This window comes from Branchiostoma floridae, chromosome 12 (assembly GCF_000003815.2).
Source record: "Branchiostoma floridae strain S238N-H82 chromosome 12, Bfl_VNyyK, whole genome shotgun sequence".
NCBI classification, from domain to species: Eukaryota; Metazoa; Chordata; class Leptocardii; order Amphioxiformes; family Branchiostomatidae; genus Branchiostoma; species Branchiostoma floridae.
Window position 1 is genome coordinate 17,762,428 of NC_049990.1, and position 26,777 is coordinate 17,789,204.

Sequence of the window (26,777 nt, forward strand, 5' to 3'; positions counted from 1 at the left end):
TGTGTTTGGGGGGGATTTAATTTTGTATTTCTAAATTGAAATGCTATTAAAGTTAGCTTTGTTTGTCAGCAAAATATCTCCTCAAACTGAAGGAAATAGCTTTTAAGAGGGTCAAGATTTCAAAATTCTCCCGGACCTACCTTGCGATTCTTCGTGCCTTTCGCGCCGAACATGGTGTTCGGAACGTCGTTCTCAAAAACTTGAAACCCTCGTATTTTTTTTTTCATAGAAATGTCATCTAACCAGCAAATTTTCCCATAAAAAAGCAATGCAGGAAATCGTGGCAAAGAAAGCGTGGCATTTCTAAAAGATCTCCTGCAAGTCTGCGGTCCCACGCCCGCTGGCGGCTAGAGAGAGGCGACCGGTCTTACCCCGCCATGGGAAAATCAGCGTCACGCGTCGGCGCCCCCCTCCCCACTACAGTTTTGGAAGTCGAATCGTGCTGTCGTTTTGGTTTTCATTTTTTCCCCCGATTTACCAAAAGTTATTACCACCATAGAACCAAGAAAAAGTCCAAAATATATGTAAATTGAAAATAGTTTCCGTCAAGCCGCTCAGGCCCGCTCCCGCGAGCTTGCAATACGTAAATTTAGGGAACGGGGCGCGCGCCGCTTCGTGGCGCAAATCTACTAGAAATCCAGGTACAAATGCTTTTTAGGTGTTGTTTTAATATCAAAACAATGAAATAGCTTCTATAAAGCAAATATTTATGCCTCTATGAAGCAGATATTTATCCCTCTATTTAGCAGATATTTTGAGCCATTCTGTTTTCCTTTTTTACTAGGGGTGAGAGATCTGCTTCTCGATGAAGAAAAAGTATGACGCAAAGCACATTTCCAAATGCGGGTCAGCGCAGTGTTTTATTGGCGTCTTGAATATTTTTTTCAAAGTTGATAGGAGGGGGGAGGGCCAAGCAAAAATATTTTGTCTTGGGGGGAGGGCCTAGCAAAAATAATTTTACCTGGGGGGAGGGCCATGCAAAATTTTTTTGACCCGACCCTCTGGCGACCGGCCCTCCCCCCTCACTAAACGCCGTACGGTCCCTTACATGTATTTAAGTCCTATGATGAAAAATACTGGAAACATAGATTTTCCTCATTAAAGATGCAAATTAGTCCAAATTTGCATAATTTGCACTTCATTATGTACATCTCTGCCAAACATACCTATATGCTAAATATCATAGTAATCCATCGTTCCTATGTTCCGTTATGCTCCTTGGAAGATTTAGACAAAATTGCTCCTGCAGTTCCAGAGCAAGCTGCTAGGGGGCCCAAACCTATATACCATTTTCCTTGCGTCACAAGCTATCTGCCACCAAGAAAACAAGACCATAGCATGTTCAGGTCAAAAGATACAAAGAAATCGAAGTTCTGCTACAGTACCAAGGTCACACACAAGGGGGCCCAAAATCGACCTTTGTCTTCCAAACACCTACCCACATACCAAATATCATTACAATCCATTCAGGGGCTCTAAAGTTATGCTGGCCACAAATATGCGGACACACACACAGACATACACAAACACAGACACACCAAAAACTATACCTCCATTTTTCGTGGAGGTAACAAAGACAAACGATAGTACCGTCGCCATGGCAATGCTTTTTAATTGCCACACTTTTTGCTTTTGATATTTCCATGAAATATTATTGATAAACATTGATGTACAAGGCAGGGAGTGCATTTTTCTGGGGCATTCCTTTGTACTGGTAGCTCTCAGTGGAAAGGTTTGTAAGTGAATTTAGTGTAGTTAAGAAATACAGGCCATAACTTAAGACACAATCAGACTGGCAGAAGGATGCCCTCTCCTTGGTGCTGAAACAGTTGTGACTGGGCGTGGGTACCGGTACAAAACCGGTTTTCTTATTGGACCGGTCCAGAAAAAACGGACCTGGAAAAATTTGATGGACTGGATGTTGGACCGATTGGAAAATGAACAGATTACATGTATATGGTCAGACATTCACACCTTTCGGGGCTTACCGGTCGAGGAAAATAACAAGAGGGAAGTAGAGTAGAGTCTACTGTCATTTCTACCAAGGTTTACAGTCGATCGCATGGAAGCAGTTAGCCTTGTAGGGTTTTAAAACGCCAGTGGGAGTCAAATACTCCACAAAACAGATCAATTTCTTTGTAGCGGAAAGGACCATTGTTTTGAGTATCATCTATTCACAATTTTTCACATACCAAATAAGGTCCAGGTTCGATCCTCTGGACATGAACCGTACCTGGACCTGAATTTTCTGTACCGGTACCCACCCCTAGTTGTGACAGTGAATAGAAATGAAGGTCTATACTTAACTCAAACAAAAGTCCTCAGCTAACCTCCAAACTCACTTTTTTATTGTTTCAGACATTTCTATGTGATCCCAGGGTTCGTGTGGATCCTGACATTTGCCATCGTGTTCACCCAAACCCTGATGCAGCCCGTCATCTCTCTCTTCACACTGGTCAAGGGCAGTCTGCTCATTGCCACAGTAAGTATGGGGAGTGGGGCAGACTTCTATGTTATGGACATTGACATATTTATCTAATTTTCAAACTTTTTTTAAGATACATAGCAGCAGATTTTTCACAAGAAAAGTTGTTGACAATAGATGAATGATAGGTTTTGCCCAGTGTCCATCATCTGTCAATAATGAAGCAATTGTATTGCTAGTGACAGCAAAAAATAAGACCATTCTGTTATATTGACAAACATAATTGATAGAAATGTTGAAAAAGCATTAAAATCAGATCGAATCATACCAAGAGGTGAGCATAGACTTACAAAACGATACGTAATGTTTGGCAAAAAAAACGTTCAGTACAACTGTTCTGGAAACTACATGGTTTGTACTAAAGTAACTACCTTCTTTAGATACAGCAAGCAAAAGTAGAAGCTGTTGACTAAGATTGTACCTGTGTGGTCCATCATAGGTTTGCCTTCTACCTGCAGGTGGTGGTGACTTTCTTTGTTGGAGCTGAGGTGTCCCTGGCCATCAAGGATGACTTCAACTACATCGGAGCACCCTTCCTCATGGGGACAGTCGCACTTGGTACGTTCAACATAAAACATACATTTTTTTTCAATAGAATTACTCAAACTAAAGCTAGAAGTGCATAGCTCTCAAGGATACAGTAAATCACGTAGCTTCATTGTGGAATAAATTTGCACTGGTTTGTTCAAGATGTGTGTGAAAATTAGCTTGCATATCATCCTCTGTACTGACTGCTGGCTCGATCTTTTCACTGGCTGACCACTGAAAGATTGAGAATGTGGTCACTATGGAGGATGGTACCCAGCTTTATGAAAATTCAAATGACGTTATGCTGGCGGCCCTGTGTATGAGGAAGCATTAGTCTCTAATCTCAAGTGTCAAACCACTGCGCCAGAAAGAACCAAACACACTTATTGAGAAGAGACGGGTAACCCAATGTATTTGGCCAAAAACATGAGCCATACTAAATCTGCATTGCACTACCACTAGTTACTTGAAAAAGCATCGTGCTTTGTCCTACCTGTAGTTAAAGATGACTGCTTTACCTTTACCTTTGAAACTTCTCATGATTAAGATTGATAATTGATTGCAATGATGATTGATAATGGTGATATCTCCAATGATCTGGCTACAGGAGGAGTGGTGAATGTAATGCCGATGCTGTACCACAAGATATCACCAGTTACCACTCAGGTTAGTTCAGGAGATAGGTAAAACTAATGAAGGATATCAGGCAACTTCTCTGTTTCTTATGTACGATTCTAGCTAAAAGACCTTTCTGCTCCAGATGGTGCCTAAGGCACTCCCTATCTCTGTTTTGGTAGCCCAGGGCCACACAAGTTTTATGCAATCCCTATAGCTGGGGGCTAGTCAACTGAAAATGGTGTGTTCATGTGTTCAACTGTCATACTTTTTCCCGATTGCTGAGTGCTACATAGAGAAAGCAGCATGTACTGTTTTTGAAGTCTTTGTAAGGATCGATCTTGACCTACCGAAGGCAAGGTGAACACTCTACCCAGTTGGCCATTGCAATGGTATATATGATGGTAAAGGAAGCAATTGCATTGTGGTGTCAACTATTGTAATGTGCCCTTGGAAAGGTGTGCTGTTTATCATTAGTCAGAAAATTTTTGTCTTAAGCTGAACCTTTCCTTCTGCCAGGTGAAGCACTTTCGAGGAGCAGTGGTAGCCGGGATCTCTACCTGTACTGTTCTGAATGTTCTGTGGTGGGTTCTTTTTCTCCAGTAGAACTGAAATTACAGTATTTTAAGATTTGATCAAAAGTAACAATGAAAAACAGTTATTTCTTATGTTCAGCAAAATGTAGTGGTGATTCCGACAAGATCTAACATGAACTTGAGCTCTCTCCTTAGTGCTGAAATATGAGTGACTGCATAATCATCAAATGTGGGTAGTTAGCAAGTGAAAAAATTGAGATACCATTTACTATGGAGAATGTCTAAGTATTCTTCTTGTAGATAAAGAATAAGTCTTGTGATATCTGTGTCTACAAGCTCTCAGAAACACACCTACATATACGTCAGGCTTTCTTCTAAAAGTATTTAAAAGATGTAGGTGCGTCAAACAACGTCCTTGATAGAAGGAACTGCATGTATTTTTCGATCATCCTTTTCTCGCTAGTTTTAGGAGCGTTCCTCTTTGATATGTCTATTTGTATTCAAATGCTGGACATTTCTTGCAATCTACATACAGAAGATCTTTCCTCCCTTCAAGGTGCTGGGCAGTTCTACACATTGTCCCCCAGTTGCCATGCAGCCCAATGTCCATTGTAGAGAACACTACATCCTCTCCAACAATTACTCCAATCAGTGTTGTGACCACTGTATCAACCAGTGCTCCGGTCAGTCCAGCATGTGCACATAACCTCTCACTAGAAAGGTGAGGAGAATCTACATGGCAAGGCTCTAGCCAGCGTCTGTTTTTCCGTCAATTGACGGAAATTTGCTGCGTGTGACAAAAAATTTTGAAACCAATCCGTCAACCTTGACGGACAAAAATCCTTGGTGGAAGCTACAGGCGGCTTGGGGACGCCGTCCACGGCTGTAAAAGCCACACACTGTTTGTTTTGCTATTGTTTCAGTTCTTTCTAACTTCTGGAAGAGTGTTTTCGCGATTTTCGCGACAATGGGAATTGGCTGACGGAAAACAATTTCGAGCTGGCTAGAGCCCTGCTACATGGTTTTTATTATTTCTTAGATAATTGTTACTATGGGCTCAGTCACATTCAATGAACACTTGCAGCAAACTTAGGGCATTCTTGAGACAGTTCTGCATCTGCCCTTCAGAATTCAGCTGTGTTGTCAAGGAAAATGGTATTCTTTGATTCTCAAGCTTGTTGTGGTTAGTTTTGACTCAATCTGATTGAAAATTCTGTGGCAACAAAATTGTAGATGGCCCATGGGACTAGGACGAATGTAGTTGTGTTGTATAGTTTATTTGGGTAAGAATGAACAGAATGTCATATCCCATGCTAACCCAGGTACACTATAAACTATTGTTTCTTTGTCTCCACAGATCAGCAGAAAATGGAGAAATTGCAACCCTTCCTCTTACAGAAGTGAGTACTTTTAGATAAGAAGAATTTTCACTTATTTGTTAGCAATGTTACAAACAAAACATTTCTGTGCACTACTTTATTTGAATGTCCATATTGCAAATTCTTGTCAGTTTTGAAAGAGACCTACAAGCTTTTTACACTTATCATATAATAGAATTATGTCATACCTGGGCCATTATAATGTTTCATACAGATGTTCTGGACTAGTTGATAACTTGGATTATCACATGGAGTTCTACTGTAGAATATTTTAACACCTTAAGTGTGCCACTGTCGATAATCAAATACTGATAATTTAGACGTTGGAATTGATGTCATTATAATTTTCGTTTGAAGACACCAAATTTTCTCAACTTCTTGTGCATTTTTCATTAAAACGTGTGCGCAATCTTGAGTGGGTATGACATACCGGTAGATGAAATAAAACACAGTGTATTCCGCATCACCCTTGGTCCCAGCGCTCTCGTGGGTCGCTGTCTGGTGATCCTACCTGTCGAACTGGTACCTTGAATGATATGGAATACACCGTGTTGTATTCTATACGTACTGTAATGGATTGCTTTAATGAGATTGTGAAAATGAAATGTATGTGTTGCCCCCAGATAATCCAGACCATGCACCCTGAGTTCTCCTGGGTGGCCATCCTGGTGCAGTTGTTCATCATGATCAGTATTACTGTCTCCTACCTCACCCTGGGGTCAGCCATGCACCATACAGGTCAGGGGCTAAAGGTCAAATGTCAAAGATAACATGCTAATGCATACTCATGCAGCTTTGTAATAAGACAATTTTTGACATGACATTTCCACTGTTCATGCTTTTATGTCTCTCCATCTAGTAAGACTTTTACAAGACAGAACTGAGGGATCATGGTATTAATAGCAAAACCTCTGAGTCATTGCTAATTACTGATAAGTTAACATTAGTTGAGGGCAAATGAAGAGTTATATGTGCAGTTGCAGTTCAACAGTTACATGATGTACTTAATTTTGTATCAAATTGAGAAAAATTGTGTTGGACTCTATTTATGGGAATGGTGCTCAGCGAAGTCTGATATGCGGCGAGGATAAGTGAGAATGAAAGTGAGAGCTTCCACTATGCTGATATGATAGCAAGGTGGCCCGTTAAACACCTCTCCATGCATCCATGCACCAGTGTTTGGCTACACTACTATGTCCCTGTGTTGCAGCAACTAAAACTGTCCCCAAATTTTCCATAAACAGCTTTACATTTTATAACTCTTTCCTTTCCCCTTCAGTTGTTGGCTGGGTGGAAGGTTCATGGAATGAGCCTGGTATCTGCAGATATGCACCCATCTTTGAGGGCATCTCCAAATGCTGCACTCCCAAATGGTAAGGAGATGTGTATAAAGCTTATATTCAATGTAGATCTATTCATAGGTTATGCAACTATGTGTGATAAACATTAGGGTCATTTCACTTACCAACAACCTAAGATGATGATGATGATAAACCTAAGGGGGCTATCATACTTGACCATATATCAAGTCTGTGTGACTTCTGTATTAAAATTGTTTGGGCTTTGCCTAAGTGCATGGAGAAGAAGTTGTTTTGACCCATCATTGGTTATTGAAAAAGAAGACTTTTTCGGCAGCAAACTTTATCTAAGACAAAAAAATGTGATACGGAACTCATATGCACAGCCACTGCACAAAAAGGCAGATTTCCACAAGTTCCCAACATTGTGCACGATGGTGAAACCTGGCGTGTTCTCACCGTGGGCACGGGTTTCCACGGGCTGCCTGTTCCCGCGTGCCCCTACAATGAAAACCTGTGCGCACAAAAGGGCACGCCAAGAGTCCGCGCGTCCCACTGTTGCACACTTCCCGTGTTGAACAATTTTCGTTAACAATTGAGGCCTTAGAAGTGTCTGATAATTCAGTTATGTGAATTGTCAAGTAAAAATACCCAGAACCCTTGCCACATTTCGGTCTGTACTTGTGGGGAAATCAATAATGAAACCCACGCCAACAGTACGCGAAATAAGATTTGCAACAGAATCGTGCCGTATACACGAAACTCAACAAACTACTTTACCTCTATATACAGATCGCTTGTAAGTTTAATGTCACTACTGAAGCAACATATTCAATTTCAACGGAGTGTGCCCGATTTCTGTAACTAATCATATGAATTGTTTTCTATGCAATACATGAGTTGATTGTCATCTAGGCTTTAATCTGAAGTGCGGCGCCTATCAACGCATAGATTCTATTAGATTGAAAGTGATGTTCTTTGGTCGGTCGGCTTTGTTTATACAGTATATCAACGCCGCATTCCGACACCATGTTGGATCTGCATTATACTCACTCCTTGTTTGTCAAAAAAATCGACTCAAACTTTTTAAAAGATTATTAGGTTATGGAGAACTAGTTCAATATTTGTATAGTTCACTTTCAAAGTTTAATTTTGGTTTGTATCGGTATTATGGAGATTGTCTGCCTGGCTTGGTTTTGGGTTGAATATTTAGGGGCGGAAGTTTGAATACTAATGAACTCAGCAAATGCCTGTTACAAGTGGGTAATACATGTACCGACGAGCAATGTGAAAAGAAAGAAGGTTAGCTACAGGACTTCCACCAACACCCCTCCCCCAATACACATTTCATTGTTTTGTTTTGTTTTGAAAACATTTCCCGACGCGCGTGTCTGATAGCCTCCTTCGCAGGCTACGAGGAGGGTTGGATTTTATTTTATGGGGGGGGGGGGGGTTCTAAGGTTTTCTAAAGCCGGGAAAGTAATTTTGCCATGGAAGGGAGTTTAGCAGAGGGCTACGTACACAGGGTTTTAGTTGGTCGATAATCTTAGGTACCTTTTTTGTTTTGGTTGGTAGGCTTTCTGCAGACACAAATGATTTATCTAAAGCCCAAGGTGTTTTAAAAGAATATTAGAACTTATGCAATTGTGTATTTGATAAAAACAATGATACACAGGAAAAGCTGAAGCTTCCTTTAGTGAACTAAGAATACTTGTAGAATGCAGGGCGTTATGTACAAACTCATTGCTGTGACATACACACAAATAATATATACAATGAGTTATTGTGTCTGTTTGTATTCAAATACCCATCCGAAGTAGCCAATCGTATTTCACGCATGAGGCGGGTGTTTGAAAATGTGGACCAATCAACAAACGTGTCCAAATTTTCAAACCTGTGACGGTTTTCATTTCAAATCTTCTCATTCAGAGTGCTTTCGCGCAGTCCGACCGGCCGATAGCTAAGTATTTGATCGCACCAATCCGCACGACAAACAGCGCAGGTAAACTCATTGAGAGACCGGACATTATCTTGCCATCGAATTGAATTCCACTGGGACCAAGTTCTACTTTTAGAGCAACAACTGTCCTCCTGACTATTACCCAGTCTACCGAGGGTCGGGCGGGCTCTCCGTAGGTGGGGTGTGGTGATCCCCGCCGCACGGATCGCCAGACGCGCCCCTGACTGTTAGCTCTACGTGGTACACAAGTTTCTGTCCGGTCGGCTTGGGTGATTTGGAGTTCCTTTGGCTCCGTGGAGGCCCTACATGTTTCACGATGGATTGGATACCACTGTTACGAACTTGAACGTCCACGCTTGGAATTCTGCAGCGACTTTGTGATTTTATATGCTCCTGATCATGACTAGCAACTGTTTGTCTAAACAAGGAGGTTAAAAAAACTCCTTGGTTTAAAGGACACTTGGAGATTATAATGTACAGAGCAGGAATGCGGAATTCAAGACACCTACAGGAATTTTTCTGTCATCAAACTTGGAGCAAGGACGTTGATGTAACGTCCTTGCTTGGAGCGACTGCACAGTGGAGCAAGGACAACCTTTAAAACGTCTTTGAGTGGAGCGACTACGGATTAGCCTCTACCAGGCTTCGTGGTTTGATGGTCTAATTGTCGAAATTGGACAAATAGAGTCACCGTACGCTAGGGGAGTCAGCCGGCCGAGAAGGTCCATTTTTCGTGTGGTTTGGAGAATGTCCCTAATCGGCCGGCTGACTCCCCTAGCGTAGTATTTACTCTATTTGACCAATTTCTACAATTAGACCACCAAACCACGAAGCCTGGTAGTGTGGTTTGAAAAATGGACCTTCTCGGCTGGCTGACTCCCCTAGCGTACGGTGACTCTATTTGTCCAATTTCGACAATTAGACCATCAAACCACGAAGCCTGGTAGAGGCTAACTACGGATAACCACACCAAAACAACAGGATGGTGGACCGATGAACCTCTGGAAGCCAAAGGAGCGACAGCACTAAGTACATATGAAGGAACGCGTCAGGAGCGGTCGACTCTCAAAAATAAAGAAATAAAACGAAAAACAACGAAAGATAATTCACAATTCAGAAAGAATAAAAGAAAACACATTATATAGAGGGGAAGGGAAAAGCCGGGAGGGTAAATTTTTGGGCTGGGAAAGCCCGGGGCAGTGCAAATGGCGCTGCTTTTAATGACAAAGGGTGTAATTACGGCGCGGCCGAGGCCCGGGGAGATAATTAGCCAATAATTAGCTGCTAAGTTATGCACGAGTCATTCGCACACAAAAGCATACGTCGATAGTTTCCACGCGTACGCACAAGTTTACTAAGATTGCACGGCTAGTGCACACAGGTTTCCACAGGAAGGGCACGTTATGCACACGCGAGTGGTCCGTTTCCACGGGTTTGCACGGGTGCCCCATGTAGGGGCACGCCACGTTCGCCCAGTGGGCACCCGTTGAAACCCGTGGAAACTCTGAATTTACTTGCATGTGTACACGGGTTTGCAAAGCGGAAATCTGCCTTTTCGCGCAGTGAGCCCCAGACTGTTTTTATGGTTTAAAAGAAAGCATGGTATTAGTTTACACCATTGATTTAAAGAAATGAATATTATCAAGATATACACGAGAGACTTACTATTTCTCTGACATATTCTGTTAGAGGATATGCAGTAATATGTTGTTTCTTTACAGTATCTGCCAGTCACTGATCTCCATCTTCATATTTGCCATTGTCTTCACTGTGGCAATGTTAGACCCACAGGTAGGAATTTTCACAGTCTTTGTCTAAAGCTTGCCAAGGGCAATGAAATTTGTTTGTTTGTATGAGCCTTTGTTTATTTGTGAGAATCTCAATTGTACCCCAAAAGTAAAAAAAAAATGTCTCTGTAACAACTTATAAAGCTTGCTAGGATACCTTTGAGCCTGTTGCTCATCTTGAGTAGAATTTCCCTAGCCTTCCAACTGTTTGTCCAATTGCAGTTACTGGTACATCCTAATGATACACAATGATTGGTTTCCCTACAGGGTTTTGTTCAGATCCTGGACAGAGGCACGTCACTCTTCATCAATCTGGAGTGTGGGATCTTCATCTTTCTCATGGTGCGCAACGCCAGATCAGGGAACTTCAGGTAAGGGTGTCATTACAGTGTCAACATACTTGTAAGTTTAGGGGAAAATTGGGACTGTATTTGTACTGATAATAATTACATCTAATACATACTCAATTTTGGGGCAATGCACAGTTGGACACTGTTTCAAAGTTCATAATTCCACCAGGGTAGATAAATCTGCCACTCTTAAAAGATGCGTCTTAAGAGATCTCCAGTATAATGCACTCATGCATATCAAAACTGTGTGTGGTGCTGCTCACTCAAATGCACTGTTTTTCAAAGCAAAAATTTTGAAAACATATTCCCATTCATTGAAGCCTAAAGTTGACCTTTTCTGCTTGTGTGTTCCAGCACCCTGGACATTCCACTGGAAACTCCGTGGCTGCTGTACCATCTCCACTGGCTGGTGGCGCTCTACTTTACCTTCGCTGTCGGCTATGACATCGTAGACTCCATATACGTAACAGCCACGTAGTGGTAACGTCAGCGTGTAAAAAAATAGCCATGTGATATCTGTAAAAATTATATCAACTAGATCATAGGAGCTTGTAATGGTGATGGTTTAGATGTGCAAGGTATGGGTAAGAGTATTGTTTTAGAATTCTATTGACGATAGATGTATATGAAATAGTTTAATGTTGCATAGAATGTATTACTATTTAGTCTGTATGGACAATTACATATACCACAGAGACCAAAATTCTGGATAATGCTGCCATTGTTAATGTGCAATACTCTTATTATGAGACAAGCTGGCCCACTTTGATGATATTCTATTAAGATTTAGAGCTTTTTTGGTGACCAGCCCATTATGCTAAGTACAGTATACTAAAGGCTTAGATCCCAATTGGAAAAGGGGACCCTGCCAGGCAGTACTCTGGGTTTTTTGGGCACTTTTGGGTGTGACCCCCACGTGGCCCAATGGGACACCTTGTGGCTCCCAGGCTATTTTTGGGCCCAGCCGGTGCCAGGTTGAATTTAAGTCAAATTTAAAATAAACCCAGGACCCAGAGATTTGAAATACTAGTAAACCCAGGGCCCAGTAACAACTAGATGCCATGACCTACTCATGGGGAGCACTGAGGGGTACCCCCTGTATCCGTCAGTCCACCCAGACAAATTTTTTGCTTGAGAGCCCAGTTGGGGCTACATCCCTGACGGGCAACCGTGCAATTGGGACCTAAGCCATAGAAGTGTCATATGCAGCTTCTAAAAGTACAATTTGTTCAAAAAGGCAGTAAAATACATCCTCTGAGCTGTAAATGGTCCTTACATCTCAAGAAATATGTTGGTCTTATAGAATGTGACAATATTACAATGTATAGGCATGTTGTGATGCTCTACCTCTTACATCTGTTGCAGACATAGAACATGGGAACTGTGACCTCAGTATGTTAGAAATGTATGTGTATTAGGGCTTAGTACATTTGTGAGTTATTCCTGATGTTTGTGAATGTTTTTAATGTGCCTTATTTAAAATGTTACCACTATCCAAGGACCTGATTCCACTTAGAAGAGTTGCATGAGATATTGCTACAGTAGAGATATTCTTAGGTCTGACATTTGATGATAACAAACAAAAATCATGTCATATTAGATAAAATATTATACAGAAACTAGACAAAGTACATTGTATATATTCTGATTGGGCAATGGCTCAGGTCTGCATATGTGCGTGACACAGATTTAGGGCTGTTTCCAGAACTGTCCCTCCATTCCAGGATGTAACTTTGCTTGTTGGGATGGAAAAAAATATTACCCCATCCGTCTCAGTCTGAACTTCATGACATGAAACTGTTGAAAATCTATTTTCATAAGCTTAAAATGACATGTTTAACAGAGAAAATCAACAACATGGGCTCCCAAACAATAAAAGGGACAGGAAAATTTTAAAGCTGGAGACAGTCCTGGTCAGATTACAGATATCAAGGAAAAAATGTTATAAGAAAAGCCCCAAAACTTTTAATTGGTTATACTTCAGATGCTACTGTCATTGCTACAGTCATCCCCGAAGGAGCTCGTTGTTATGAAGTCATTTAGTTGTCAACAAGCATTTTAGGTCATACGTGAAGCATCACTCTTTCAAAATAGCCAGCAAAATCCCACATGCTGCAAACAAAGTTCTATTCCAAAACAGCTCCTGTGTTCTATATGCCCTCTGAGATTACCATTACTTGCTTTACCAGTTCAACTGGGCATTTGTTACTGTCAAATTGGTAGATATTAAGGGAAACTTTGTCTCTATATACACTGAGGGGAAATGTCAGATATTCAATCTGGTAGACAGTGCAAATGTGACTAAAGGGGGATTGCTGTTGCAGATTATGGCAGGTGTAGGTGTTGTCTGATTTCTCTTTTGGCCAACAATGAGGGAGCATGATTCTTCTTTCATCTTCTTCAGCTGGTTTGATATCACTCCTGATAGTACAATGCACATTGATGTGTCACTAATGTCTTCATTCCTGTCATTTGGCAAGTAGTTATTGTGACTTTATCACAGACCTGTTTTTATGCAAGCTTTTAGAAGATGATTATTGTTTTCCATAACTTATTTAAGTACTATTTATAAAAAAAAATTACATTCTTTTGATTTATTGTGTGTACAGACTACCATCAAGGCTAGACCCTCTAAAACTTACTGTGCAACCCTGTTATACAGATCTGACATGTCATGTATGTCAGTTTATGAAGTTGATCATTCAAGACTTAGTGTTTAAACAAATAAGCTTCAAAATACTTCAGTGTTGAAATAAAACTGCCATGATGATAAGATTGAAAAAGGTGTCAACTTTATTTACAGACATACATACTGGACAGCTTGTCTATGTTTTATCTATTCCTCACAAATTTCAGTGAATCTGAATATGGAGTAATAAGAATATTATTTGTCCTTCCTTCCTTCCCTGTTCCTTCCTTCAAAAAGGACATTCCTTTAACCCCCTCCATGTTACCTTAGTCTGAAACTGATACAAATTTGATACAAAAAGAAAACCTTAGAAGGATGAAGGTTAAAGTTCTTGCTATATAATAGTAATGTTTGGAGATATAGATGGTACAAATGTAAGTTCATTTTATCACTAAAAAAATAGCTCAAGTTTTCACAGGGGACCTTATTGTCATAACAGTGAGGTAAATCTTCAATACCAATAGCTACAGGATGCCTTTTTCAGATATCTTTGGTCTACAAACAATATGCGCTTAGTTAAATATGAGTCAGGTACATATGTCATCTTGTGTATCACCATTAAGAGCAAAGCATCCAGGTCAGATACATTATAACATGATAATATACATGCAAGCCATCTATGAACAAAAAAATAGTTGCTATCAAATTTGAACATGTTTATTTGAAGTTGGAACGGAAGTAGAGCATAAAGTGTGATATGATTGCTACTAAAATGACAAACTCCCCAATCCACATATAACAGCATTTTAACAATGATATTGTCTGCCTGATCTAGAGAAATCTGTCAGAAGATAACATAACCTAACTGTACAAGAAGCTGGGTTTTCCCCAACACAGTTGAGTTTAAGGGCCTCCTATGCTGTGATTTGGATCCCTTACAGAATTTCAACCATCATAGGGGGCATATCTATTGGCTTGTAAGAAGGTAATTGTTTTTTTTTTCTTTATTTCCTAAAATGTGCCTTACAAAAATGCAAGACACAGTGTTTCTGAAGTTACAAATTCAACAATTTTCTACACACCCCCCCCCCCCCACGTGACACAAGCCTGTGCTACTTGCCAAATGTCTTTGCCATGCCCTCTATGCTGTAAAAATATCTTGATGAAAACTGCAAGATCTCATCTGGAGTGATCTGGAATAATAAAATTTACATTCAAACACCACAATAATCAATGAACCTTTTATCATCTTAACTTTCATCCAGACTATAGTTATTGTTGTTGAAATATTTCGTAAAAAGTCTGCCACTGAATATCACAAGAGGACTGTTGAGAAATGAAAAACTAGTGTTGCCATTGCAATACTATACACATTACGAGTTCACTTCTTGTTTTTAGTCTTGTTGTAGATGAGCTCGCGGAAGCTGCCCATGATCTTGTTTTCCCGTTTGGAGCGCTCCTCCTGGTTAAAGTTTGCGAGAGCTCGTTTCTCGTCAGCATTGTAGATCTGGTTCTCCTTGCGCAGACGTACAGCCTCCATACGCCGATGCCTGGGGAAGAGAGGAGTTTGCGTTACATACGACAGGTTCTAATTGGTTCATTCAAGGGTTTGGTGCATTTTCCACACTATCATAAACAGGGGGCCTAAGCATTTGCACGAACCCTATAAGATTTGTGCAAACATTATGTGATACGCACGAATCACTATGCGAAAACGCACGAACCTTGTGAAAATCACACGAATCACCATGAGAAAATGTACGAACCTTATGTGATTCGCACGAATCACTACGTGACACACAGGAACGTTATGCACAACCGGCCAATCGCTGCCGTGTCACGTGACATCATGCCATTCGCATAAGGTTCTTGCAAGTTATTTTGGTTTTGTACTTAAAAAGGAACTTACTTTAATGGTTATCGTTTCTTGTAACGTTACCTTTACAAATGTATTTTATTTAATGTTGATAGGTTACATCTGGGTTTCTTTCTATAGAGCACATTGACAAGCGCCACCATAGGTGACACGGACACCCCACATTTGATAAAGATAAATAAACAAAAAAAATAAAAGCTAGCTCTAAAAGGTGACCAACCTGCTGCCACTCATGACGTAACCAGAATCTTCAAACGTCTGGATCTCGTCCGATGTCAGTCCAATCTCACCACGCCGGGGGATTCTCTTCCCCTCCTGCACGAATGCAGCCATGGCCGCACCTTCACCTGGGAGCAGGGCGTGGCCGTAACTATGGAAACAGGGTCAAGGGTCACTCAACAATCTCACAAAATGAACAAGAGATCAAAATGTTCACATTTTTTCATTGGTTTAAAAGCACACACAGAATTCTATTTAATGAATTATGGAGGAAATTTTCAGTCACAAAACTTAATATGCTATGTTCCATTGTAGTCAATGAGGACCTTGTAAGTAAAGTTGTGGCAAATGAGTCTAACTCTAGTACAATTTTAGCATTTATTATGCAGCTCCAACGTCTTTTCTGAAGATGAAGCGTAAGTATTTACAGTTGGCTTGAGGTTGTCTTTTCACAAATACTCTTACATTTCTAGCATTTATTTGCAGAAAACCATGGCTCATACCTTATCTTTTTACATGTAATATCTTCAGCTACATGACTTACTTAGTGAGACCACCACCAGCACCTCCTGATGTCAGAGGGTCAGGGCCAATCATCTCAGTACTCAGGGTTCCTGGACAGGAAAGAAGCAAAATTTTTAGAGTCAAGTGAGAAACTGTATTGACAGAATGTTAGTGGTGATAACGTATTATTACACCTCATTCTTAAGTAACAATCTCAGTTAGTATAGTGTACTTAGTATAGCAAATAAAATACTAAGTACATGTAATACCTTCACAGTGTCTAGCCACACAAACTACTGCTCTGTTTATTATTTCTTAAACACATTCATATATACAGTGACCAGCCCCTCCATTTCTATCCTGCTACTTGCTACATAGTGCATTCAAACACCACAGGGTCTCTGTTAATTTATCTAGGTCTCAGTTTCATGAATACCAATGATTTCCTTTCTGCTTTACATTTCCTCAATCATGTCAATGTTGCGCAAATAAATAATCTATCGTGTTTTTCAAACCAGGGTATAAAAGCATCTATGTGTAAGCATGTCTAACCCCTGTGTTACATTGAACAACAGACAATAAATCAAATAGTAAATGTGAGTATTCTGTCAGCCAGATATATTTTCAGAGATTTTTTGTTACTCTACGAGTCTGACAAGTGAGTTCTTCCAATGAAGACATATTTCTGCATCCATGTACTCACTTTTCCTTTCAACATACGTGACCTCCTCCTCAGAGTCTGAGTCAGAATCACTGCTGCTGCTGCTCACTTGCTTCTTCTTCTTCTTTATCTTCTTGCTCTTTTTGCTGTGTGGGAAAAATATTCCTCAAGAATTACTCTTCTACTACAACCAAATACTAAAACATACAATCAGATATTATAAACTAACATGTTTCATTCCTGCCATTGCAGTCAAAGATGTAAGAATTTCACAAATGAAACTTGACAGGCTAATGGTATCAACCATCCATTGTGCAGAGTTTTATACTGTAGTCGTATTGAATGTTACCCTCAGGATAGCAAACAGTTACTGTAACAAACAGTAGTATAGTTTACCTTTTCTTCTTGTGTTTTCTCTTCTTTGATTTCTTCTTCTTGACTTCTTCTGTGGGAAGAATATGTGAACATTCAATATACATAATAGTAAATACTAAATACTAGGATGAAACTAAGGCCCACAGATCCACGGAATCTGAGTACAGTGTAGATAATCTGAGTAATGTTACCATACATGTGAAAGCTTTTGTCACACTTTATTCTTCTTCTTCTTTCGTTTGGAGGCTTCCAACTTCAACTTGCTGAAGACCTTTGTAGCCTATGTTGGCTGATACGAGACAGAGGTCGCCAGGCCTCCATCTGGGTGATTTGAAGTGAATCACCAATTCAAGTCAGAAGGATTTGCACCATCTCACACCGCACCATTGCACGTGTGGGGGTTCTTTAACGTGCATGGGGTGTGGCTCTCCCCATACACTGGACCTCCATTTAACGTCCTATCCGAGGGACGACTTATTTTCACTTGAGTAAAGTGAGGAAAGTCGTGTAAAGTGCATTTCCCAAGGGCACAAGACCGGCAACACGGCAGGCGGATTCGAACCGGCGACCTCTCGGTCACGGGCCGAACACACTCCCACTGTGCTACGCGGCCCCACGAACTTCATATTCATCTGAACTAAAACTTTGAATAGACCCATTTAGCCAGTCAAAAACAGTAACAGCTCACCTTCTGAGTCTGAGCTGTCATCACTGCTGTCATCGGAGTCATCAGAACTGTCCGAACTTCTGCGCTTCTTCCTCTTCTTGGACTTTCTCTTCTTGCTCTTCTTTTTCTTCTTCTTCTTTTTGTCTGCAATGTTAAGGAGTGACTCCATTGAATATCAGTACAAGACTCGTAAGGTAAACCATACTTGAAATACCCATATACAACATGCAAATCTAAAACAATTTCTTTTTTATATCAAAACAAGACTTTGAATCGTCGTATTGTCGTCGAATAGGGACACATAACCATTATTTGGTTCATATAAGTGCAATGCTAAGGCTGAAAAACAGATCTACATGTATACTTTGTATATGTAAATACCAACTAGCAAACTCTTACACTTAGAGATGCAGCGCATATGCACATGTATCAGGCTGTTACTTGCTGTATGTGCACATATATATCATACCTTCTGAGTCACTCCCACTGCTGCTGCTGTTCTCACTGTCTTCTTGTGGAGAGTTCATGTCAGAACTGCAGTGTGATACCAAATGTTCCATCATCATTATTACCTTATCACACCCATGTTTCATTAAAAAAACACATGTCATTTACATTACACAATTCTTGGCCTTCCTGTGACAATCATCACTGCTTACACTACCTGAACAGATTACTCATCCTAAAAATTGTAAGCTTTCATACACCAAACTTACTAATCAAAGTCATATTTTTGACTACAATAAACAGCTATATTATGGGATATACTTAAATGGACTGGCTTTATTATACCATAGAGCCATTGCCACACCATAAAGGAAAAGACTCACTCACACCCATATCTATTAAAGGTAGAAAGATAATAAAAAAGACACATCTTCTTTTGACTATTGACTTGTTCATTTTCTATGACTATTTTCTGTTAAATTACATACTCAGGGTCTGGATGGTCAGGAGACCTCCCCCAGATCTCTGGAGCTCCCATCATGCCGATTCTCTCCCGCTCTTCTCGTCTCCTAGGTAACAGGTACAGGAACACATGTTAGCAGGCAAGAAATAGAGACTGCAGTTCAAAAACCCATCACTAGGTGGCAAACATGTACAAGGGAACTTGTATCATAAAATTTCTGCATTGAAAAGAGTAGGAGATAGAGCTATGTACCTAAACAAATTTTAGGTACAGGTACACAGGTTTAGGTACAGGTTTGGACCTAAACCTGTACCTGAACTACTTGTCCAAGTGAAAGTAAATCTTCAATAAGTATAGAAGCATGTTTGAACCAATAAAAACGTGTTTAATTGTGGTAGACACATGATGCAACAAAAATTTGACCCATACAAAATTGTTCTTTTTTTCCCTCACGGGGGGAAAGAGACTGCTATGGTAATTTCATGGTATGTTTATCTGTCAAAGGCCATCCTATGACCTTTTATCCTGTCTGGCTTGCATTTATAAGATACAGGTACAGTACCAGTATACCAGCGTTCCGGTATTCTGGACCTGTACCTAATCTATTGTACCGGCACTGTATCGGTACTGGTAGTGTACCGGTACACAGCTCTAGTAGGAGATTGAACTGTAGGTCTTTAGAGGCCATACCTCTCCATGAAGGCTGTCTGTTGGTCGTCCAGACCGTGGTTCCTGGCCCCGGCGTGTTTGTGTCGTGGCGGGCCATCCCTGCTGTCGTCTCTACTGAGGAAGGTGTCGTGTGAAGACCCTGTCTGATGTCTGTCCCATTCTCTACAAGAAATTGTAGAAATTATCTTCAAGGTCAGAATGAAACATGGGACATTTGTGTAGGCAATCCATCAAAGTTTTACAATTCTTGTAGACGGAATACAGATATATGATAACTCACAAATCACAAATAACTCATAAATCACAAAATTATGGCTTTACCTGTGTTTGTCTGTGGAGTGTAACGTTACATGTACATCCCCATTCCTGGACTTCTGTTTGGGACTTCTGCTCCTATGTCTGTTTCTGGGGATGGAGAATGAAATGACATTGTGGTTTGATACATATATTTGTACTATATAAATAATAGAAACTCATTTGTGAACTGGTAGTAATCATAGCACAATTCTTATTATCTTAAGTTAATAACTGTCTTCCAACATTAAGATACCAAGGTATACACTGTATACCGTAGTAACTTAATGTTGGAATTATTGTAGTACAATAATTTGTACAATTTGTATTTTGTTATCTGTTGAGTCAGGGTGTCAGTCAGGAAAGAAAGAATAGCTACAAGCATTTGCAACATTTATTTACAAGGCGAAAACATCAAAACAATGTCTAGCTTTACATGTTTCATATTAGTAGCTCGACAAAATAACCACAAAGTACATCTGCAAATTTATGTATGTCACCTGTCGCTGTCCCCTCTGCTGTGATGTTTTCCTGTCCTGTTGTCTTCTTGCTTGATTCTTGAGTCTTTATAACCGCGGTGAACCGGACTCCTTGACCGCCGCCGGACAGGACTCCGACTTCTCGACCTTGAGTAAGACCTACTTTGAGGCATCTTACCCTAAAAACTCGGTAGAAACGTCTTAAAACGCAGTAAAACGAAACTATCGATCAATGTGTGAAGAAAGCATCGACTCAACGTCATCTGACGCATGCGTGGTTGGATAATCAGGTTGAAAGGTCAAAGTTGATCAAAGGTCAACGTTGACTAGGAGGTCAAAGTTGAGAGGTCGGCTATTTCCCAGAGTCCCTAGCGCGGCTGTCCCACCCACGATATGGGGGTGAAGCTTCCGTCAAGAGCAAATTTGTGGAGGAATTTCTGAAGTTTGCGACAAAAATGCGCGCGTAAGACGACCCACGCACCACACCTTGGCGACCAGGAGCCAGCCTTTGCCCAAGGCCGATGAGACCGGGGATTTTTACGGCGTTTTTCGGCGGTTGACCTGCGAAGTTCCACGGCGCGGGTAAGCGATGGTCCTACTTTTTGGGGGGTTCCGCTTTCTAGAGTTTGGGCATGTTGCTGTCTATCATGTTCTAATCAATAATTCCAGATTTTCAGAACAGTTGTAAAATCCGCTTGCTCACCTATAATATTTCTTCAGCAGCCCCTCTAATTCTTACTAAGCGATTAGAAACGGGAGAGTTTCGATGTTTCGTGCTAACACGTCCAGGCGCTAGAATTGAGCGTGTTGGGTTGGGTTGTCTCTGTCACATCCGGATGGCATGAGCCCGGGGACCGCCTAGCGCCAGCCAGCCGGGCGGAGTGGGATCACTCCCGCGGGAACTCATTGTTTCATCACACCACAACAAAACTCTGACGTCAAACACAACTTTATTCACTGTTATGGTTCGCGGAATTATGAATATGAAAGAAAGAATAACAGATATGGTCCCCATTACTGATATGCAAATTATTTGCTCATGAATACCTGATGATTTTGTTTTGTTTTTTTGTCCATTTCTCACCCAGGTGAACACAGGTGAAAAGAAGACTGCATGATTAAGATGCGGGAATATAAAGTGGTGGTGCTCGGCAGCGGAGGGGTGGGGAAGACTGCACTGACCGTCCAGTTTGTGACCGGTCAGTTCATGGAAAAGTATGACCCCACCATCGAGGACTTCTATAGGAAGGAGATCGAGGTCGACGGAGCGCCGTCGGTCTTAGAAATCTTAGACACGGCCGGGACGGAACAGTTCGCGTCCATGAGAGACTTGTATATCAAGAACGGACAAGGATTTTTATTGGTGTACAGCCTTACTAACTACCAAACGTTTCAAGACATCAAGCCAATCAGAGATCAGATTATAAGAGTGAAGGGGACGGAGAAAGTCCCGCTGGTATTGGTCGGGAACAAGGTCGACCTGGAGAGCGAGAGAGAAGTGCCTACGTCGGAGGGAAAGGCCCTGGCGCAGAGTTGGGGCGTACCGTTCCTGGAGACGTCGGCGAAAAGTAAACACAACGTGGACGACGTGTTCGCGGAGGTAGTCCGAGAAATGAACTTTGTGCAACTCCCAGACCAGAAGGATGCCTGCTGTACATGTGTTATAGTCTAACCAATACAGGTAGGTTACTAGAGGCTTGTGTATTACTATTACCTCCATGAAAATGGAGGTTTAGATTTACGGGGCATATGGGTGTGCGTGCCACATTCTTGGGACTGTATCTCCAGAACATTTTGAGCGATAATTTACTATGATCATTTCTTTAGCACCCATCACAGTTTGTTTTGACCTCTACAGTTATACATTGTAATGCCAGTACATTACTTCCTGTTGAGGGATACATGATAGGGTAATGTGTTTTATTTCCTGGATGTACGTTAGCCCTCGCAAGGCTGGGAACAACAGACGGAAAACAGAATAACGTTAGTGAGTAGACTGTAGAGACTAAGAGAGTCAGTCATTGAGTTTGAGTAGATGTATAGATGACCCCTTCAACACTGATTTCTATGGGGACCCCAACAACATATGCCTGGCTTGTTGGAATTACAAGACAATACAAGCAAAACAAAGACTCAGGACAATATCCAAGAATATGCACCCAAACCTTGCTGTCAAAACAAAACCAGCACCATATAAACAGGTACACAGTACAGCTTTTGTTACTCATCCTGTTTACACTTGTGTCAAACCGTCGTCCGTCAATTGTTGTCGCATCCTCCTTTTCATGTCCTGTTTTGAAAACAATTTCAAGTCTGTTGTCAAGGATTTCAAGGCCCTTGACAACCGTTGATGTCTTCGCTCAATTAGTTTAGTTTGCCATTGTCAAAGATTTCAAGGCCCCTGACAACTGGTGATGTCTTCGCTCTTTAGTTTGCCATTGTCAAGGATTTCAAGGCCCCTGACAACCGTTGATGTCTTCGCTCAATTAGTTTAGTTTGCCATTGTCAAAGATTTCAAGGCCCCAGACAACCATTGATGTCTTTGCTTCATTAGTTCAGTTTGCTGTATCCACTGTTGTTTAATATTTGTCAATAGCCACTTGATATGATTATGTGACACTCAGATATGATTATACCGTCACTTTATCTTAAGTCTAGCACTATTAGGACCAACTACGTAAACTGTATGTAGTGTGACTCACCGAATACAAAAACGCATTCTTACTGAGTGCTTCCTAACAAAAGGAAGTATCAAATCAGACTGCAGACTCATTGTCTGGTGTATTTTACATTGTGTGACGGTTAGTATGCCATTCCTGTCAACTTTTGAACCTGACTAAGATAGTAACTATGCTACATTTTGTGTAATTAAGCCAAAGTGCGAAGTGACACTTCTGAATTAAGTCCTTCCCACCTAATGTTGATTGGCCCAATAATTCGTGGAGTTGGAAGCGAGCCAGTGTGGTGGTATTGACTGGGAGATAAACTCTTTGCCCTTGATGTATCGGAGGCTTAGCCGGCCAATGAAAGCATCAATTTCAATTGGCCTTGGCCATTTAGAATGCACAGGAGGGACCTTTGCCTTTAACGTCACTGTTTGAACTCTATGGTTCGAGAGAACTGTGATAACTTGGTTCAACTCTCGGAGGGTCAATACCAGGGTTGTAGCCAGCCTGAATTGCTGAAATCATTTTCCGTCCCCTTGATTTTGAATCCTATCGAGTGCCCAGCGTTCCTAGGGGGTCTGGGGGCATGCTCCTCGAAAAAATTTTAAATCTAGACCCTCCGAGTCTGAAGCACTATTTCCTGCATTTTGAGGTGTAAATTATGCTGGTATACAAAGCTGTTCAACGGCATCTGTTTTGGTGAAAAATTACTCAATTACAGTCTTTTTATATCTTTACACATCGATTTTTGTCTGTCACAGAGGACGGAATGGGCAAGTAAATTTTTCCGATCCCAGCTGAAAAATTCTGTCAAAGGACGAAAGGATTGGTGCTGGCTACAACCCTGGTCAATACTAACTGGTTTTGTACAGATTGAGACAGCAAACTAAGACCTGACTGTGGTGTAGTCCCATGTGTGTAACAGTCATGTAGGCAGCCCTGTCTGGCTCCTGATGATATAAACGGCGACCTTTGTGACCTCTGTGTTATTTCTGTAACTGACCGAGACATCCCACACATGACAGACTGCACTTGAAGTTATAGTCTGTGTAACGCAAACTCTGCTGTCCATGGCTGTAACTAGCCCCTCCCCTTCTAGCACCCCCCCCCCCCCCGCAGATGTTGGGCGGGCTGCTATAAGCGAGATTTAATCAGGCTATTGAAGTTACAGCCAGGCAGAAAAAAAGGGCACCATTGCAGTAAAATACATTACATGCCTGTTTTCTGTTTAAGTGTGATTTTGTTTGATCACCGTCTTGAGTTAAACTACAAGAAGAGAAACTGCAATTTTTTACTAGTAATAGTATCATCATTATAAAAATTCAAGATGGACATGAAAGTAGAGTGTCTTTAAGGGTACCTTTGAACAGAAACTGTTAATGTGTTATTGTTTAACACTACTGGTTTGACTACTTCAAGTAGGACTTGCCTTTTTAGATCTGATACCTTCTAGTCCACCAAAACTTGGTTTGATTCTTAGAAACAGTATGTTTACATCTGGAAATCAGTATGATGTACTGAACATAAGTGACTACTAGCTCAGCTGGGTTTTAAGTCACAGTGGGTGGACATAGATGACAAGATAGCATTTGCCCAGAGGGAGTGACAACATACAGTGAGTGATGGCTGATGGACACAATGGGATGCAAATGTCATCAAATTATCCTTCCCTTCACAATTACAGTTTCTGACACACACACATCAGTCACAGATCTTTGCAAATTGGATTGAGTCATACTCATAGAAAATTTTCTCAGCATTCTCACACAAGTAGAATTGGGTGCTGTTTGCTTTTGGTACGAAGACAAGTAGGTTTCAGGGTGTACGATGAGATGTAGTGATTTGTAGTTGAAATGATCATGCTTTGAAAAGCATTTAAGAAGCACATTAGTCATGAATGAATTGTAGTAAGGCTGATATACCTCAAGTTATAGTGTGTGTGTTTTTCACAAAATACTTAATGTCTAATGGTATAGAACCTCGTCCAAAAACCAAGAAGATGTAGGTTTTTTTCAGACAGAATACTTGATGATGACACAATATGGTGTGCGAGTAGCTTGACAAAAACATTCTGCATTTTTGCGAAAATGTTTTCTTTCTAGTCAGTTCATTTATCGTGACTCAGGACATGCAATCTGTGAAATAAGTTTGTAAGTACTATCACCCTTAATACCCCCCTCCCACCCACACATACTACTGATGCGGAAAGTCCATGATTCAGCCTTTTCCCCAGTACCTTACCACCTGTGCTACCAGTAGAATGCGTTAACGTTGTTTTACCCTACAGAACCAGATGTGGTCCGCACACATATGTACACAGATATCCCCTCACTGGAACCCATACAGAATACAACACTCCTCTCAAATATTTACCCTTTAAATTTTTCCTGCGACTTTTATTACTTGAACAGATGGGTACCATCAGTAATGACTTGTTCTGGGAGCTTGAAATGCGTAGAAAAGGGCTCATTGGAGCAGAAGGGATACAATTAAGCATGTACAACACTACATGGATTGTTGAAATGATGCAAAGAATTTTTATGGAATTGTAACAAGACAATACAATGGATAGCCCAAGCAGCAGCACTGATTTTTTGGTTCCACTAAACAGTACTTACATGTACAATGTTCCAGTTTCAAAGTAGTGCGATAATACATTAAAAAACATACACGTATCAAACTGTGTATCACAGAGACATTCCTCTGGTAAAATGAGTTATGTATCCGTGACAGTTGCTGTTAAACATTTCCTAAAAGGTAGTCTCGCTGTAACCTATGTGTCTAGAAACCAAAAAAATCATATACATATCAAACTGTATATTACAGACATTCCTCGGGTAAAATGAGTTATGTATCTGTGCCAGTTGCTGTTAAACATTTCCTAAAAGGCGGTCTCGCTGTAACCGATGTGTCTAGAAACAAAGTCAATACCGTTAACGCCGGACGATTCATTCTCCGGGGCAGAACATTTGTTAGTCTGCGAACCCTTGCCAAGAGTCAGCTCTGAAAATTTCATGGCTGTCCCCAGCAGCTTGACACATTAATTATTGTTATAGCTGATCAATTTTTCAGGGGATGCCAGATTTGGCTCTAATGACGAACTAATGTCTTAATTATTGAAGGAAATGGATTGTATTGGGATGGAAGTGTGCCGTTTCTGTATAGATTTTTTCTGAAGCGATCTATTTGTGTGTCTAGTGAAAGACAAAATTGACAGTTTATAAAGTTATCTATAAATCTCTTTGTCATGTCATCACCTTTGTAACTATTAGTTTGTCATTGCTACAATACAAAATAGTGTTGAAGGACTGACCACCTTTGGGTAGTAATTTTTTATTATCTTTCACTTCAGTACACTACCTTCAGTGTCTACAGTATAAATTTCAGCATAAAAGAAGCATAGAATACAGCATAACATGAATGTATTAAAGCACACATTTCTACCCCATCATAATTCAGTTAGCACTATTTACAACTCTGTCACACATAATTTGTCATAAAAATACCGGGTGTGTATTACAATCATAATGTTGGTTTATTGTCATGGAAAATTGTTTTCCCAATTACATAAATTGGCTACATTTCCATAGGAATACAGTATACTGAACTAGAAAGGTAATATTTGCAAGCAAATACAGAATGTTACCTTCACATGGTTTAGTCTAGCATTTCTACCTGGAAGGGCAAACTGATTAGTTGCAGAAGTTGACACAGGATAAGTCAAGACATGCAAGAAGGTACAAATAAATTTTGTTAATTTTTTATCTGTAACGTTATACATCTTGAATAATGAACACTACGTCCAATATTGTTCCAAACAAGGTTTCTCATCATCATCTCATCACAGCCCCATAGCTACAAGTCACAGGGGCAGTCTGTCTGTCCAAAAA

General features: G+C 40.7%; 3 protein-coding genes across 13 annotated transcripts in view; 2 read left to right on the plus strand and 1 right to left on the minus strand.

Annotated features, from left to right (window-relative positions):
- LOC118426845 overlaps positions 1 to 11,450 on the plus strand; it is a 28,802-nt gene extending 17,352 nt beyond the window's left edge. For all 10 annotated transcript variants that reach the window (XM_035836392.1, XM_035836391.1, XM_035836393.1 and 7 more), the window contains 11 exons: positions 2,359 to 2,482; positions 2,944 to 3,043; positions 3,621 to 3,679; positions 4,148 to 4,212; positions 4,721 to 4,885; positions 5,522 to 5,564; positions 6,167 to 6,281; positions 6,823 to 6,916; positions 10,523 to 10,592; positions 10,856 to 10,959; positions 11,293 to 11,450. In XM_035836392.1, coding sequence (XP_035692285.1) covers positions 2,359 to 2,482; positions 2,944 to 3,043; positions 3,621 to 3,679; positions 4,148 to 4,212; positions 4,721 to 4,885; positions 5,522 to 5,564; positions 6,167 to 6,281; positions 6,823 to 6,916; positions 10,523 to 10,592; positions 10,856 to 10,959; positions 11,293 to 11,416 — 1,063 coding nt within the window. In that variant the 3' untranslated portion in view covers positions 11,417 to 11,450. The remainder of the gene's footprint in view (positions 1 to 2,358; positions 2,483 to 2,943; positions 3,044 to 3,620; positions 3,680 to 4,147; positions 4,213 to 4,720; positions 4,886 to 5,521; positions 5,565 to 6,166; positions 6,282 to 6,822; positions 6,917 to 10,522; positions 10,593 to 10,855; positions 10,960 to 11,292) is intronic.
- A 3,109-nt stretch (positions 11,451 to 14,559) lies between these two features.
- Positions 14,560 to 20,568, minus strand: LOC118426847 (NF-kappa-B-activating protein-like). Of its 2 annotated transcripts, none has more exons than XM_035836403.1 (11): positions 20,243 to 20,568; positions 19,770 to 19,847; positions 19,470 to 19,610; positions 18,805 to 18,885; positions 18,339 to 18,403; positions 17,891 to 18,013; positions 17,224 to 17,272; positions 16,870 to 16,973; positions 16,207 to 16,276; positions 15,664 to 15,813; positions 14,560 to 15,117 (listed from the first exon to the last, which is right to left on the minus strand). In XM_035836403.1, the coding sequence occupies exons 1-11, from the start codon at positions 20,392 to 20,394 to the stop codon at positions 14,949 to 14,951; spliced, it is 1,182 nt and encodes a 393-aa protein (XP_035692296.1). In that variant the 5' UTR covers positions 20,395 to 20,568; the 3' UTR covers positions 14,560 to 14,948. The 2 variants fall into 2 exon arrangements, with proteins under 2 accessions (XP_035692296.1, XP_035692295.1); XM_035836402.1 differs by having other exon boundaries at positions 19,770 to 19,853.
- A 21-nt stretch (positions 20,569 to 20,589) lies between these two features.
- Positions 20,590 to 26,777, plus strand: part of LOC118426848 (ras-related protein Rap-2c-like) — a 26,455-nt gene continuing 20,267 nt past the window's right edge. Inside the window, exons 1-2 of the mRNA XM_035836404.1 lie at positions 20,590 to 20,803; positions 21,310 to 21,902. Of these exons, the coding sequence (XP_035692297.1) occupies positions 21,336 to 21,893 (558 nt within the window). The 5' untranslated portion in view covers positions 20,590 to 20,803; positions 21,310 to 21,335 and the 3' untranslated portion in view covers positions 21,894 to 21,902. The remainder of the gene's footprint in view (positions 20,804 to 21,309; positions 21,903 to 26,777) is intronic.

Excerpts from the sequence above, each read along its gene's own strand:
- LOC118426847 (XM_035836402.1), bottom strand. The coding sequence starts at position 20,394 with ATGCCTCAAAGTAGGTCTTACTCAAGGTCGAGAAGTCGGAGTCCTGTC. Across the intron at positions 19,854-20,242 it reads AGCAGAGGGGACAGCGACAG|AAACAGACATAGGAGCAGAA; the intron begins GTGACATACATA and ends CTCCATCCCCAG. Across the intron at positions 15,118-15,663 it reads TACGTCATGAGTGGCAGCAG|GCATCGGCGTATGGAGGCTG; the intron begins GTTGGTCACCTT and ends TCTCTTCCCCAG.